A 14,957-nucleotide genomic window follows, 5' to 3' on the forward strand; every position below is an offset into this window, starting at 1 on the left:
TAGAGAGTTAACTACCTTGAAAGGGCTCAGAACTAAGACAAGAGGGCTGGCCCCTTGTCTGCTTTTCCAGAATGAAGACGATTCCAGAGTAGCCTAATGATGGAGTTCAGCAGCTAAAGGCAAAGGTCCTCCTTTCCTTCTTGGATTCCTGCTTATGAGTGGAATAAAGAAATCCTCAGTAGCTGGGCTTGGGAGGTAGGGAGTATTACACTTCTCTCAGTCCCAGAACTACATCTGAGGTTCATCATCTTAACTATAAATGGATTGAATGGAAGACTTATTCCTCATTGGATGTTGGATCTGTCATTCCACTGGGGTAAATGACAATCAGGAGGAACCACTTGAAAAACAATTGATTCCCTGGAACTCTTTTTGGGGATGATTTTCTTTTATTCAAAAGCATTTCTCTATATGTTTTAGATGAATTGTGATAAATGGAAGAATAGTGTATTCTTGCCTCCTTTTGTATTAGAAACAGGACTAGAGTTGGCAGCTTTTCCTAGAGTTACTGGCATATGATTTGGTTGCAGTGGTGATGTGTTTTAGTATGGCTTGATGTGAGGAGTTCATCTGGCAGGGACAGCCAGCATGGTATATTGGAAAGGGTGGTGAATCAGGACTAAGAGGATCTGGGTTTTAGTTCAGCTCACCTCTTAGTGTACCCTTGGGTAAGTCACAACTTCTCTGCCAAAGTGTGATCACCTGAAAAATCAAGTTAATGTCTGCCCTGCTGATGTTCTAGGATTCTTGTGAGGCTGAAATGAAATAATGTACATGGATGTACTGTGATGATCATGACTGTTTGTCATGATCATGTTTTTATTCCTCTTCTAAGGTTACAAGATTCTGCAGAATTGTAGTGCTCTGCCTTCCTTTGTCAGACTGTTTATGGGCCAGGTGTCACAAGAAGTATTGGTTTAACAAACAGGCTAAAAGAGGTTAATTTTCTTGATCCTTGTTTTTATTGCAGAGCAATTGAGCTTCCTTTTATAGCTAATATTTGTTTGGATTAATAGAGGGATTCCACATGAATTTGATGATGGCTATGGATAGATAAGCGGCGTCCCCCCCCCCCATCCCTTTTTCCTGGGACAATGAGAGTTAAGTGACTTGCCCAGGGTCACACAGCTAATAAGTGTCTGGGGTCAGATTTGAACTCAGGTCCTCCTGAATCCAGGGCCTGTGCTTTATCTACTGCGCCACCTATCTGCCCTTAGATAAGCCCTTTTGAGGGGCTAATTTTCCTTCAAAATTAACCATATTTGGAAAAGTAGGTCTTAGTTGAATGTATGTATCCTTACAGAAATTTCTCTTCATTAGAGATGGTGTACAGGGACCAGATTTTTATATTAAATGTAGAAAAAGACACTTTGTAGGTGTGTTATTCTTTAGAGCCAGCTTTTGAGAATATATTATTAAAAAGGAATGTTATCAGTACAGATCCTTGATCAGTGACTTGTACAACTGGAGTCTGCTGTGACCTTTAGAGGTTTATTCATTAGGGGAAGAAATCTTGACTTCAGTAGTAACAGTATGACTGTCCACATATCTGCCCTATGCTAAATACATGACTGGATGTTTTCTGAGGAAGTTGGAGGAGGAAGGGATAAGAAATAGTAATCACCTACGGGATACTTTCTCCAGAAAATGTGGACCCTGCACTGTGTATGGGCATTTCAGTTAAAGCATTTTTTAACAGTCAAAATTAACAGTCCTTGACGTTAAAGAAGTGCAAGTACTATAAGGAAAAGCCTTGTAGAAGAACTGCTTTATCTGATGTTTACTAACTGACTGACCTGAGCTTTGCTCAAAGCTAGGAATTCTAAGAGATGGAGTTGGAGAAAGCATAAATTCTGGGCAGGACAAAGCCCTCTGAGGAACAGTGAGAAAGCAGACTATCTGAAACGGAGTCCTAGATAAGAAGGCTCAAAAGGTAGGCAGGAGCCAGGTTGTGGAGGGCTTTAAGTGCTAACCACAAGAGAATATATTGGATCTTAGAAGTCATAGGGACCCCCTGCAGTCTATGGGTCAGGGCTGGATTTTAGGACTATCCTTTTGGGTAGGTGCATCAAGGATGGATTAGAGTGGAGGGCTATTTAAAAAGGCAAGAAATCATTTCCTGCAGTAGTCCAGGGTTGAAATGCTGAGGGCTTGAATGAGGATGGTGACGGCTGTGTCGAGGGTAGAGAAGGAGAACAAATTCGAGAGAGTGGAAAAGACTTGGTATCTGATTGGATCTACAGGCTGAGTAAGAATGAGGGTGACTTAGGTTGTGAACCTGGTATAGCCAGAAGGATGAGAGAAATGGGGCAGTTAGAAAGAAAGCTGATTGGAAGTTGTTGTCAAGGAACAGAGTCTGAGGAAAAGACCAAGCATGATCCTGGAGATCTGAGAGCCATTGACATCTCTTGGATTGGGAATTGAGAGAGGGGAGGGCTTGGGACTATATATTCATAGTCAGAGTACATGGTCTGGGTGGTGGGCATGAGATTATTAGGCATTAACATGCCTAACTCTGATGACTTGCTGTTCTATACTGGGAGAGGTTCTTGAGCAGGGAAGCAGGGAAGACGTGGGAGGAAAACCAAGAGAGAGCTGGACCACAAGAACCCAGAGAAAAGAGGGTGGTCGGGGGCAGCTAGGTGGCACAGTGGATAAAGCGCCAGCCCTGGATTCAGGAAGACCTGAGTTCAAATCCGGCCTGACACTTGACACTTACTAGCTGTGTGATCCTGGGCAAGTCACTTAACCCACATAGCCCCACCAAAAAAAAAAGAAAAGAGGGTGGTCACCAGCAGATTCTGTAGAGAGGTCAAGAATGATGAGGATAGATAGGAATCTGGCAGATGTGGCAATTAAGATATTATGGAAAAGAAGTTCACTTGAGGGATGAGGTTAGATCTCGATCTCTGTCTCTCTCGTTCTCTGTCCTCCTCCTTCTTCTATCTCTCCCCCCCCCATTTTTATGGAAACTTGTGGACCTGAGGGTATCTTTAAAGCCATGCTGCAGGAGCAGCCCTTTATGAGAAAATCTGATATACAAAAATCCATACTTGTAGAATGAGGGACTTTTATTCACATTTTAAAGGTTCCTCAGTTTGCAATTTCTTTAAATTCTTATTTCAGTGGAGCATCTCTTTATATAAAAAACCATTTAAAGTAGTGGATTTATTAAAATTCCCTTTACATGAAACGTTTCAGCAAGACAGTTTGTCTAAAATAAGGTTTGTCTGTACTAGCAGTCTTCTTAGGTAGTAGCCACCTGCTGTGTATCTCCACTTTCCTGGGAACAGGAAAGAATCAACACATTTGTAACTTAAGGCATATAACTTTGTTTTTCAGGATGGTGATGTCCCTCCTCATTACAGATTACTAGCTCCTGATCGATATGGCACCCAGTGTATGCTGTTGGTAATTCTATACCCGCCACAGGCTTTCAGGGGAGCTGGTCCAATAGGGGTTAGGTAAAACTATTCTCCCACTTTTTAAAAAGTTCTATTGCACATCTTGCTCTAAAGTTGTTGTTTTTTTTCTTTTAAAAAACATGAAAATTATTCTTGCCATAACCCAATGGAATGTAAAAGAATATTAAGCTTTAGAACATTGTGCGATATTACAGAACGGGATTTTTACCTTACTTCTAATTGTGTTTTATTTGGCTTTAGTATGGGTCTGTGGTAGGCATGGTGTCATCAGCTTATTACAAGCTGGGGTGTTATGTAGGGTGGGAAGCAGCATTCCACAATGGGTCTGGACATAGCTCACCTTCAAAACAAGGTGAATTTCAGATCAGATGTCCTGAATGTCACTTGACCTAGGAGGAGGGGTGGGGTGCAGGATCCGTTTCTCAAGTCATTTCAATTTTTAAAACAGTTTGTAGTTTTTTACCTACAATAAAGAATTCTAAAGGTATATTAATTTTGGTTTTTAAAATGATGGGATTTTTTTTTTTCTTAAAATGTGGCTTGTGGGACAGCTAGGTGGTAAAGTGGATAAAGCACCTGCCCTGGATTCAGGAGGACTTTTGAGTTCAAATTTGGCCTCAGACACTTGACACTTACTAGCTGTGTGACCCTGGGCAAGTCACTTAACCCTCATTGCTGCTCCCCCCCCCCAATGTGGCTTGCACAGCCAGTCTAAATAGTGCCTTCATAGGCACCCAACCCCCTTCCCCCACACAATAAATCATAATTTGTCTTTAGAATCTTTTTTTAAAACTTTCTGTTAAACTAGGAATTAATAAAATTATAGGACATCTTTATGAGTTCTGAAGAAAGGAGAACAGTGTAACCTGACAGAGAAGTTTAAACTTGATGATTAAGTCAAGACTGAAAGTAGGATATAGTTGGTAAACTGTAAAAAGATGTACTTGTCCCATGAAATCTAGTTTTGTGCATCATGATTTTAATATTTTAGATTTAGGATTTGTGTTTTTTCTTAAGTAAGCTGATTAGTTTTACAGGTAAGAAGCATTTAGTCATTTTGGGGGTGTTCTTAGTCTCTTCCCTCATTTCTCATTTTGTATGATAACCAAAATCCCTTAAAGCTTTATTTTATGGAACCTTATAGTACTTTGTTTCACTTATTCCTATTGAAGGTGACCCTTAAATCTGTTAAGAAAATCAGGTCCTTTTGTAAAAGATAGTGAAATATTTTCGTTTTGTAGGTAATGCTGTTTTGCTTCAGATTGTTTAGAAAGGAAAAGAGCTGGTATGGCTTAAGTTTTTTTTTTTTTGGAGGCAGTTGGGGTTAAGTGACTTGCCCAGGGTCACACAGCTAGTAAGTGTGAAGTGTCTGAGGCTGGATTTGAACTCACTTCTGACTCCAGGGCTGGTGCTCTATCTACTGCGCCACCTAACTGCCCCCATGTATGCCTTAAATTTTAAAAAAGGATTTTACTATTTCTTATATACATATAGAAATGCATATATACATGTATAGAGATCTATCTCTATATATGCACATACTTATACAAACTAATTGCCGGTGAAGTATTAACAAGTGTATGCCCTTCCAATTCCACTTGAATAAACAGGCGCTCACATTACACAGGTTTTTAATTATATGCAAATGAGTGCTTCTGTAATTCCTTCAGCAACCATTGATTAAGTCCTTGGTATGTGTCAGGTATTGTACTAGGATAGAAGGTGTCAATCAGTTCTTGCCTTTAAGGAGGAGACCACATGCATACATATAGCTAAGTAAATATGAAATGTGTACAAATCAAATACAAAGCAACTTGGGGATGAGGGTAAACCTTATGTAGGAAGGGGCCACTTGAGCTTTGAAGGCAGCTCAACATTCGAAGACAAGTCAGTACTGTCAAATGCTACAAAGGTGAAGAAAAATGAGGGCTAGTGAAAGGCCATCCAGTTTGGCAATTTGAAAATGCTGCTAACTTTGGAGACTGATAATGGTCAGAAGCTAGATTAGAGGAGGTTGAGAAGTATGGCAACAATGACAGCATTTTCTAGGAGTTGGGCTGGCGTAGCATGGCAGATGGAGATCCAGGAATATCTGAGTTCAAAATTTGCCCACTGTGAGACTGAACAAGTTACCTGCCCCCTCTATACATCTCTCTTAAGACTCTAAGTAACCAAGAAAGTGCTAGCCTTCATTGGTAAGGGGAATTTCCTCATCTGAGAGTTGGCTATACCAGTGACATCACAGGTTGTCTCTGGAGAGCTACCCTATGGAAGGGGTGAGGATATTAGAGGATGACTGTTGGAGGGGATGCAAGTGTCTAGGGAAGGTGGTTTTATTTATTTGTTTCTTTTGTTGTGAGGATGGGGGAGACTTCCGCATGTTTGTAGGCAGCAGAAAAGGATCTCCAGTTGAGAGAGAGAAAAAGAAAATTAGAGGGGCTTACTTGGAGGCATGCCACACTTACAGGGCCTGGCCTTGATGGGAAGGGCTTGCTTCATCTGGGCCTTGAGCAAAGACAGACAGAATGGACGGTGGTGGTGGTGGTGGTGATAATGATGATGATGATAAAGATGATAAAATGACTTTGAGATGGGTTGCAGGGCTAGTGCCCTCTCCTTTCTTGGTAAAGTATGAAGGTGATATCCTCTGCTAACAAGGGATGGGATGGGTGGATGGATGGAAGACTTAAAAATGTTATTCCATGAAGATAATTACGTTTTCGCTGTAATTTTATGTGCACTTATATTAATTAGCCTGGCCAATTGCTTTTTTTGTACAAAATACAATGCTATACTTGTCACATTATTTTTATCAGCATGGTCAGAATTAAGGCTCTTTTTGTTGTAATGTTTTACAAAGTAGAATGTTGTCACTCACTTGTGAGATCTTCAAATGCTGTGCCCCTCTCTCCTTGCACCTTTGTTTTGTTTTCACTTATTTGAAGTGTGAATTAGAGATGAAATAGCATGTCAGATTTCTAGATTGATTGACCAGCTGCCTGGATGACTACTAGACAACTCCAACCCAATACATGCAGAAGAGAACTCGGGATTTTTCTTTCCTGTTTCTGTCCAGGGCAGCACTAACCTTCCAGTCACCCAGGGCTCACAAACTCTGGGGCAGCTTCCCCCCCCTCACTCCACATATTCAGCCATTTTCTAAGTTTTGTCTGTTCTACCTCCAAAATCTCTCTTGTTACCTTCTCTCTACCCCTACAGCCACTTCTCTAGTTCAGGCCCTCAGCACTTCTCACCTTGATTATTGCACTGGCTGCCTAATTGGTGTCCCTGCCTCCTGTCTCCTCTCTCCAGTCCATGCTGTCAAAGTGATATTCCTAAAGCACAGGTCTGACCATGTTTCTCTACTCCTCAAAAAACTCCACCCATCCATGTAGTTCATCAAAGAGTAGTTCTTTGATGGTGTCCAAGAACTTCAGAATAATTTAAAGGAGATAGTAGTTGGACTCCATCTGGTTGGGGTTTTTTCATTTTTATAGGAAACTGCAGGAGTCCATTTTTTCTTGATATCTTAACGTATTTAAATCAAGACTATTAATATTAACTACATTTGGTATTGATTTTCTGAGGCACATATAGCATCTTTGGGGGGGGCTATCTTCTGCCACATAAATAAATTTTGTTTTCTTTCTAAAAAAATTTCTAAAAGGACAGGTGATAGACTTGAGAAATTTATATTGGTGGGCCGGTAACAGGTCTTATGAGAATACTTTCTTAACATGTCATATTCAGCGGATAGCATTCTATCGATATGTTTCATTGTTGAAAGTGGCCACATTTGGTATCTGAAATTAAAGTTCTTGTTATATATACTAAAAGGTCTGGAGTAGAATAATTTGGAAATGTTGAACACAAAGATCTCTTTTACAATTCTTTAGCTATTCTCCTTTGTTAGACTTAGTTTTCATAGCTTCTTTGGCTTTTAGGGCTACGCTTTGTGTAAATGGAAAGTATCACTGTGGCTCCGGTAGTAATCATTTCATAACCCACTTTATTTTGCTTCATATATATATATATATATATATATATGTATATATATATGTCTTGTTTTTAATTTTGGTAGTAGGATTTAACTTAAAATATTGAAAGTAATGGATGGTGGTTCGGGGTTTTGTCTCTCTCTCTTTTTTTTAATAACGAAGTGCTTATTGAATATTTTTGTCAGTGAGAAAGAAATGTTTGTCACATTACTGTTAGACCTCACTTGTGACCACTAAATGTGCATGGTGCTGAAACTCAATGCTTGCATCCTCTTTGTTTTTTACAGTGGACGAAGATGCAGAGAAACTAGACCAAATTGCAAACCCACCAGTAAAAATCAACACTGAAGCTTCCAATGATGATGTCACTAAAGAAGATGGGTTTGGTTCAGAAGTTATAAAAGTGTATATTTTTAAAGCTGAAGCTGAAGATGATGTGGAAATAGGTACAGATACAACTTGGATTTACTCTTTTAATAGAAGCAACCAATAGTTGTCCTTTTTTTTGAGTGATCTCACAATTGTATTAGCAAAGGTTAGACATTTTCCCTTGGACTTGGGAACAATATACATGCAAAATAGCCATTTCTGGGTGATTATGAGCATTTTTATTAGATAACATAACTGGTACAAGGAGTTTACCATTCTGATAATCCATAGCATACACATGAGTAATGTTTTGCAACTGAATATGTCAAACAGGTGAGTAGAGGGATTTGGTTTGAACTACGTGGTAACTACCTACTGATGGTGAATTTCTCTGAGGATGTCATGGTTTGGGGATTTTACCCAATACTGAATATTTTCTTACAGAAAAATACTTAACTGAGCTATACTTCTTCACAGCTTTCTAATTTAAGTTTTGACAGTTCTCGTGCACAGTGCTTCTGTGGATTTGTATTATTGCATCCTCTCCATGCTGTTATCTTGTGAGATGCTGGTCCACATCTTCCCATAAATCATTCCAAGAGATCGACTCACTATTCTTTTTCTAAATATCTTGACATTATATTGATACCACTAAGACAGTCTGTACATTAGTTATCTCTAATTCTTGACCTGCTCTCCTTTATTCTGTCATAATGTGCTTTTCATAGCTTTTCCTGTACAGTTACTTCTTGGTTGCAGCCTTAGGGTAACAGTAATTATTTGGAGGAGAGGGTATTTCATGATTCAAGGCCATGCAGCATTATTAGCCTAGAACTAGAAGCCACTTCTGAGGCCATTTAGTTCAGCTCACTCAGTTGCCCTTCCCCTCTGTTCCTCACCTGCCCTAAAGACCCTGATGGAAAAGTGTGAGAATAATGAAAAGTATTGCACAATTTCTCCAAAACAGCCTGGCCTGATTTTTCTCCACCTCTTCACCTCTGTGATGAGCAGTGAATGGAATAATCCTATGGATTGGCCACCAATATTGGCATATTGACAGTAGCTATTCCTATTTCATTTTTCCTGAGGATAGTCATTACGGACCTCATTTTAGAAGGCTTTGCAGTGTTGCAGGAATTGATGTAAACTGACCCAATTTCATCTGTGAACATGAGTATCTAGAGAAACATTGCCATCTCCAGGGAACCTCTCTTCCTCAGTATAGATCGGTGTTGGTTGTCATCTGTGACCGTAACCATATAAGGCCCTGTTTGACAACTATTTCATAATAACTATTCCTTGGCCCTCTGATGATTCTCAGTTGTCAAGAAATTTTGTGTGGTTTTTAACATGCGTGAGAAACGTTTGGAGGAGCCTACTCAAGGTGCACTTTGCTCTATCTCATTAAACACTTTTTTTCCCTTTTTTTTTTTTTTAAAGTCAGCCAGCAAGCACAGTGGGGTTTTCTGTTTTCTACAACTATATAGTTGGTAAAGGCATATAGAACCATAGTTACTGATAGTTTTGGGGTCTCTCTTTTTGGTAAAAATGCCTGAGATTTTTTCCACACTCTGTTATTCTCTCCTGTCTTTCAGCGCCTTAAGAACCAACTCCTTGGGGCAGCTAGGTGGCGCAGTGGATAAAGCACCGGCCCTGGATTCAGGAGTTCCTGAGTTCAAATCTGGCCTCAGACACTTGACACTTACTAGCTGTGTGACCTTGGGCAAGTCACTTAACCCCCATTGCCCCACAAAAAACAAAAGAACCAACTCCTTTTCTCTATAATTCTTTTCTCTCTGTGTATACTTGGCATTCACTGTTCAGATGCTTTCCCCATCTTTGTTTGCTTTATTGTGCCTTGTAAACATGTTGTCATGTAGCGTTTTAGGGAAGCTATTAATGGAGGAATATATAATTCTTTTCCTTTTTTTCTCTCCTTTTGCCTTTGCTTTCCTTTTTCTTGTTGCTTCTTTAAATATCCTTAAGATCTATGACCCTTTGATTTTGCTTAGTTGGGTGTCTTGCCAAATCTTTACTTTTCTTTCAACTGCCTATCACTGTTTTATGATGAAGTAAAGGCTCCTAATCTTCTACCGTTGTCATCTGTAAGATTTCACAGATGAGTTTAAATCACAAATCAGTGTTCCCCTTGGCTGCTACTAGATTGGAGAACAATCAATTCTTTACTGAGACAGTTTCTAGGCTTTTTTTGCCTCCTTGTTATGGTGATTTTTCAGTTAGACTTAAGTGCTGGCGATACCATTATTGTGTTCTTTTATCTGTTCTTTATTTTTCTGCCTCAATAGCTTGTTTAAAATATAAACAAGTTGGAGTTAATTTAGTTGACTATCATACCTTCTTATCTTTCTTTTTAATTAAGATTGATAATACACAGGCAGCTGACTTGGTAATGACTCTGTAATATAAAGACACCCACCTTGGTAACCAGTCACATCCTTGAAGTTAAAATATAATTTTTCATTTTTGTGAAATGAAATTTCACAAATTTGCAGTATCTAGTGCCACTAACCCTTATTATGAGAAACTACTTGTGCTATCTATTGATCGATCTATAGGCACAAAGCTTCTGTATCATCTAAGAGCCTTCCTCACACTTAGACCTGAACCATTTTACAAGTGAGATGGTTACCTTGGAAGGCACTAAGTTCTTCATAGACTTTCTCTACCTCCTCATCCTCTGCAAGAAATGTTGGCGCAAAAGGTGAACCTTTTGCAGATGCTCATCATGAGCCCTAAAATCAAAAGTGGCTGAGTGGCCCATGATGTTTCTTGGTGTCTTTGGACTCAATAAAAACAGGTCCATCCACTCCATTGTCTCCTGGGTTTCCTTAACTAGTTGACTATTATTGGGCCTTCCCATACTCAGCCTGGCTTGAAGGAAGCACAAGTAGTCTGTTCTCGGGGCCATGGCCATACTTGAAGCGCCCAGTCTCACCTCCGCTCCATGAAGAGGCCCCAGAAGAGGACGTGGTGAGTAGGGCATGATAACTACTTTTCTTAGAAAATTTCTGTTTTTAATTTTTGAGGTGGAACAGAAGTTGTTACAGAGAGTGATTTCCACAATGGACATTCTGTCCCTGGAGTCCTTGAACAGCAGGGATGTGTTGGCCGAATGCAGCGGGAGAAGATGGTTTACATGGCAGTTAAAGACTCATCTCATGAGGGTGAAGATCTCAGTAAGAATCAAAATACATTTTTAAAAAATTTATGCAACTATAGCATTGTGTAGCAGACACACGCATACACACAAGTCTTTATTAAAGAACATACGTTATCTCTGAGATACAAATACATGACTCCACATTTATATTGGGTCATATATTTAAAATGACCTAATAACAGCGAATAGCTTGAGAAGATATCTAAGGTCAGTAACAGCAAAAATTAAGTGCACTTTCCAGTGCACCATAGTCATTTGGAGAGGCAAGTATGTCTCCTCCTTTCTTTGCCCTCACTCTACCACTGAACTGAGGAGTGGCACTCTGTCAACGATATCTGTTTCGCATAAGCCCTGGCATGGAGCAGATATTTAAGAAATGCTTGTTCCCTTCTCCCAGAGAATCTTGGGTGAAGGAGGCAGAAGTTCTTCGGGTCACTGTGCTTCTTTACTCCTTAAGACTGTGCCCCGTCCTGAGTTAATGATCATCAAAGTGGCCTAGTTCTTACCCATTACTTTGCTTATATGGATACCCATTTTGGGGGGGGGGGGGAAGGATTCTTTTATTCTGAATTTAAGCACCAAATAAAATGAGCATTCACATAGAACAGCCTAGAAAAATAGAATTGTGCATGAAACTGCAGGTCTTTAGTATGTTCTGCTTGCATTTCTGTTTCGACTTGTAGCTCTCAAAGCTGTCTTGTTCATCTGTGCTTCTTCTCTTCCTTCTTTTCTCTTGTCTGCATTTAAAAAAGTAAACCTCAATTCCCTTTCCTTCCATCTCTTCTTAGCCTCCTCTCCCCCCTCCCCAACATGGTGTTGGGGAGGAGAATCAATAAAATAAATATGCATAATCAAGCAGAGTAAATGTATGTATACCCCTCTTTCATGAGGGGAATTGGGAATACTGAGCTATTTCATCATCTGTCCTCACTGCTCTACAGTCTTCCTTCTCTCTTTGGGGAGTAGGAGTGAAAAGGGAGATTTTCTCTAACTCTTAATTCAATCCCAGGCAGTTGTACTGCTCTCACTGGTTCTTTCTGTTCCTCATTTAGAGTGGTCCGCTTGGAGGGAATGGCTGTTAGCACTGTAGCTGTAGATGTGAAAATGGCTTTAATTCTTCCCCTTAGTGGTTGGAGGAGGGACCCTGAGATGAGCATGTGGGCCTAGGCAGGAGAAGCAGGAGCCAAGCCCCAAGCAGGAATGGCAGCAGGGTTTAGGCAAACGGGAACCCATTTTTTTGGGCTGCTAGAAGGAAGCCTTGGTCAAGTTGGAATCATCATCAAACACCAGTGGTCAAGAGAAATGACCTCCTTTTTTCTTTCTTTCTTTTTTTTTTGTTTGGAACGTTTTCATTCTGTTCACCCAACATTGAGTACCTGCTCCCTATTACAATTTGCTTTGATTAGTGAGGTTTTTCTGATTTGGGGTCTTTTGTAGGTGAATGTAGTCAGTTATCACTGTGAGTTCCTTGAGAACAGGGACTCTCTCTGGCTTTTCTTTGTTTCCCCAGTGCTTAGTGAATTGTCTGGAGCCCTGGCACACATCAGACACTTAATAAGTTCTTAATGACTGACTGGCTGTTCTTGGGAAAGTGCTTGTTTGTGGTACCTAGCCTGCATAGTCCAATGACTCCCACTTCTGTTTCAAGTCCAAGCCTGACACAGTCACAAAGCTGTTTTCCTAGGATCAGGTCTTACCAAGAAAATAACGAGCCCTTTTTTTTAAGGGGGAAGATGAAAAAGTCAATGCACCTCCTTTTTGAAGTGTCCAGATGACATTTAAAAAATACCATCCCAAGCCACCATTTTTAAAAAGACCTTAGAAAGGTGAACTGTTGAAATTTTTTTGAAAGTTGTACCCATTTCAAAAACATTTCAGCTTATAATTTAGACTTTGTCCTGTTCAGATTGTGCTGAAATAGCTGATGAAGTTTACATGGAAGTCATTGTAGGGGATGAGGAAGCCCCTGCTCTTCCTGAGGTCCAGCTGGAAGACTCTGGTGTGAATAAAACATTTGTTCCTGTGGCCTGGGCTGCAGCATATGGTAGGATACCCTTCTTTTTTATGCTGAAGTCAGAAATGTGCATGACTGATTCATCGAGCCCATTAATATACTGTGCTAATGCCGTCATGAAAGTGATTCAGCATATTTCCCCTCCTTAAACCACATTAGTAATTTCCTAGGACCTTAGAACGTTGCTGTGATGCTGTTCTGTTGGTCATCCTTTGGATGGAGGCCAGGATGAACCACTCCTGCTGTCACTCTAGAAACAATCCATGTGTCCTACAACAGGTTTTGGAAAGCCACCTTTTTATTCTGTAGGTTTTTCCTAGGGATGCTTGGCTATGTAGGCAGGTCATTTCACATCCAAGACATTAAGTGGACAGATTGATCTTTATATTTTCTTTCCAACAGCCTCTTGTCAAATGATCCTTACTACCTGTGTTGTAGTTGAGGGCCATACAATTTACATGTTGTACTGATTTGTTTTTCCCAAACAGTAAATACTCTTTTTATTATTATTATTATTTTTTTTTTTTGGCGAGGCAATTGGGGTTAAGTGACTTGCCTAGGGTCACACAGCTAGTAATTGCTAAGTGTCTGAGGCCGGATTTGAACTCAGGTCCTCCTGACTCAAGAGCTAGTGCTCTATCCACTGCGCCACCTAGCTGCCCTGTAAATATTCTTTTTTTAAAAAAAAGACTTTTTCCATTTTGAAAAGTTAGTTACTTTTGTTACTTAAATAAGAAATAAAGTTGTTAGGTTTTATGAACACTAGAATACCAAACGATTTGGGGGTGGGGTATAGATTTATGTAGCAAGTATCATAGAATTCTGGCTTTAGAAATGGAATTATTGGCCTTGAAGCCAATTGGCCCAATGCTCACATTTTACATAGGAAATAACCAGGTGACAGATGCCCAGAACCAGGATGCAAAACCTCAGTCTTCTTAATCCAAATCCACTTACTTTCAGTGTATCCTTTTCTCTCTCTTTTTGTCTTAATTCTCAAGATGACCCAGGTATATCTTGGTTTTTTTTATCAAGGTCAAATTATTTTCTATTAAGTTTCCTTCAAAAGTATACAGAAATAACTACCTAATTTTGAACATGCAGTTTGAATTGTTTTTCTGGATAGGTGTGTTCGGAGGTGCTGATTTTTTTCTCCCTTCCCCCCTTTGGAATACCTTTTCTAATATGTGGAATGAAATCAGGGAGAAAGAAAACATTTAACTACTGAGAGAAATGCAGAATGCAACATTTAGTCGATGGTTGACTTGCCTGTCATTGTAATCTCTTAGCATTTCAGTTTATGAATTACTTATTTTTTTTAGGAGATGAAAGTCTTCCCCAGAGGTATGAAGAATGTGAGGCATCAGGTGAGAATGTAGTTTGATATGAACTATTAGGTGTAAGATACATTTGTATTATATATAGTAAGTAGAAAATTTAGTTATGAGGATTGGGATTTAGGTAGGATTTATACACACAAATTAGTTGGAAATGGTTAAACTTGCCTGGGTTAAGAAAAAATCAGGCTCCTAAATTACTAAGTGTTTAAGGAGTGACGTTGTACATGGCAAAATCCCTGGATCTGGAATTGAAAGACCATGTGTTTGAATCATGAGTCTGCCACTTACTAGGTATATCACCTTTGAAAAGTCACTTTAGATCTGTGTCCTTCTATGAAATGGAATGTACATGTTTAAGAAGTTGTTTTATAAGCAATAGTTTTGTTTAAATGTCAGACGTTTTCATATGGAATCCAGCTGTATTATGTGGACCTGGATAGAATTTGCGATGACACAGGTGAAGAGAGTTGCTTAAGACCAGACCTCCTGACTGCTGCTCAAGAGCTCTTCTGCCTAGGTGTCTCTGGCATCTCAAAGTTAGCTCGTCTAAATCAGAGCTCATAGTTCCATGCTGCCCACCTGCTCTCCCTGCCCTGCCCTCTGAATTTCTCCTTTTCTCTTGAGACCTCT

The 14,957-nt window shown here is 39.8% G+C and overlaps 1 protein-coding gene across 7 annotated transcripts in view; it reads left to right on the plus strand.

Moving 5' to 3' along the window:
• Nucleotides 1-14,957, plus strand: part of ZNF711 (zinc finger protein 711) — a 114,777-nt gene that overhangs the window by 93,713 nt on the left and 6,107 nt on the right. For all 7 annotated transcript variants that reach the window (XM_043973859.1, XM_043973860.1, XM_043973864.1 and 4 more), the window contains 4 exons: nt 7,711-7,869; nt 10,840-10,989; nt 12,880-13,017; nt 14,310-14,354. In XM_043973859.1, the coding sequence (XP_043829794.1) occupies nt 7,711-7,869; nt 10,840-10,989; nt 12,880-13,017; nt 14,310-14,354 (492 nt within the window). The remainder of the gene's footprint in view (nt 1-7,710; nt 7,870-10,839; nt 10,990-12,879; nt 13,018-14,309; nt 14,355-14,957) is intronic.

The sequence above is a fragment of the Dromiciops gliroides genome, chromosome X (assembly GCF_019393635.1).
Source record: "Dromiciops gliroides isolate mDroGli1 chromosome X, mDroGli1.pri, whole genome shotgun sequence".
Classification (NCBI taxonomy): Eukaryota; Metazoa; Chordata; class Mammalia; order Microbiotheria; family Microbiotheriidae; genus Dromiciops; species Dromiciops gliroides.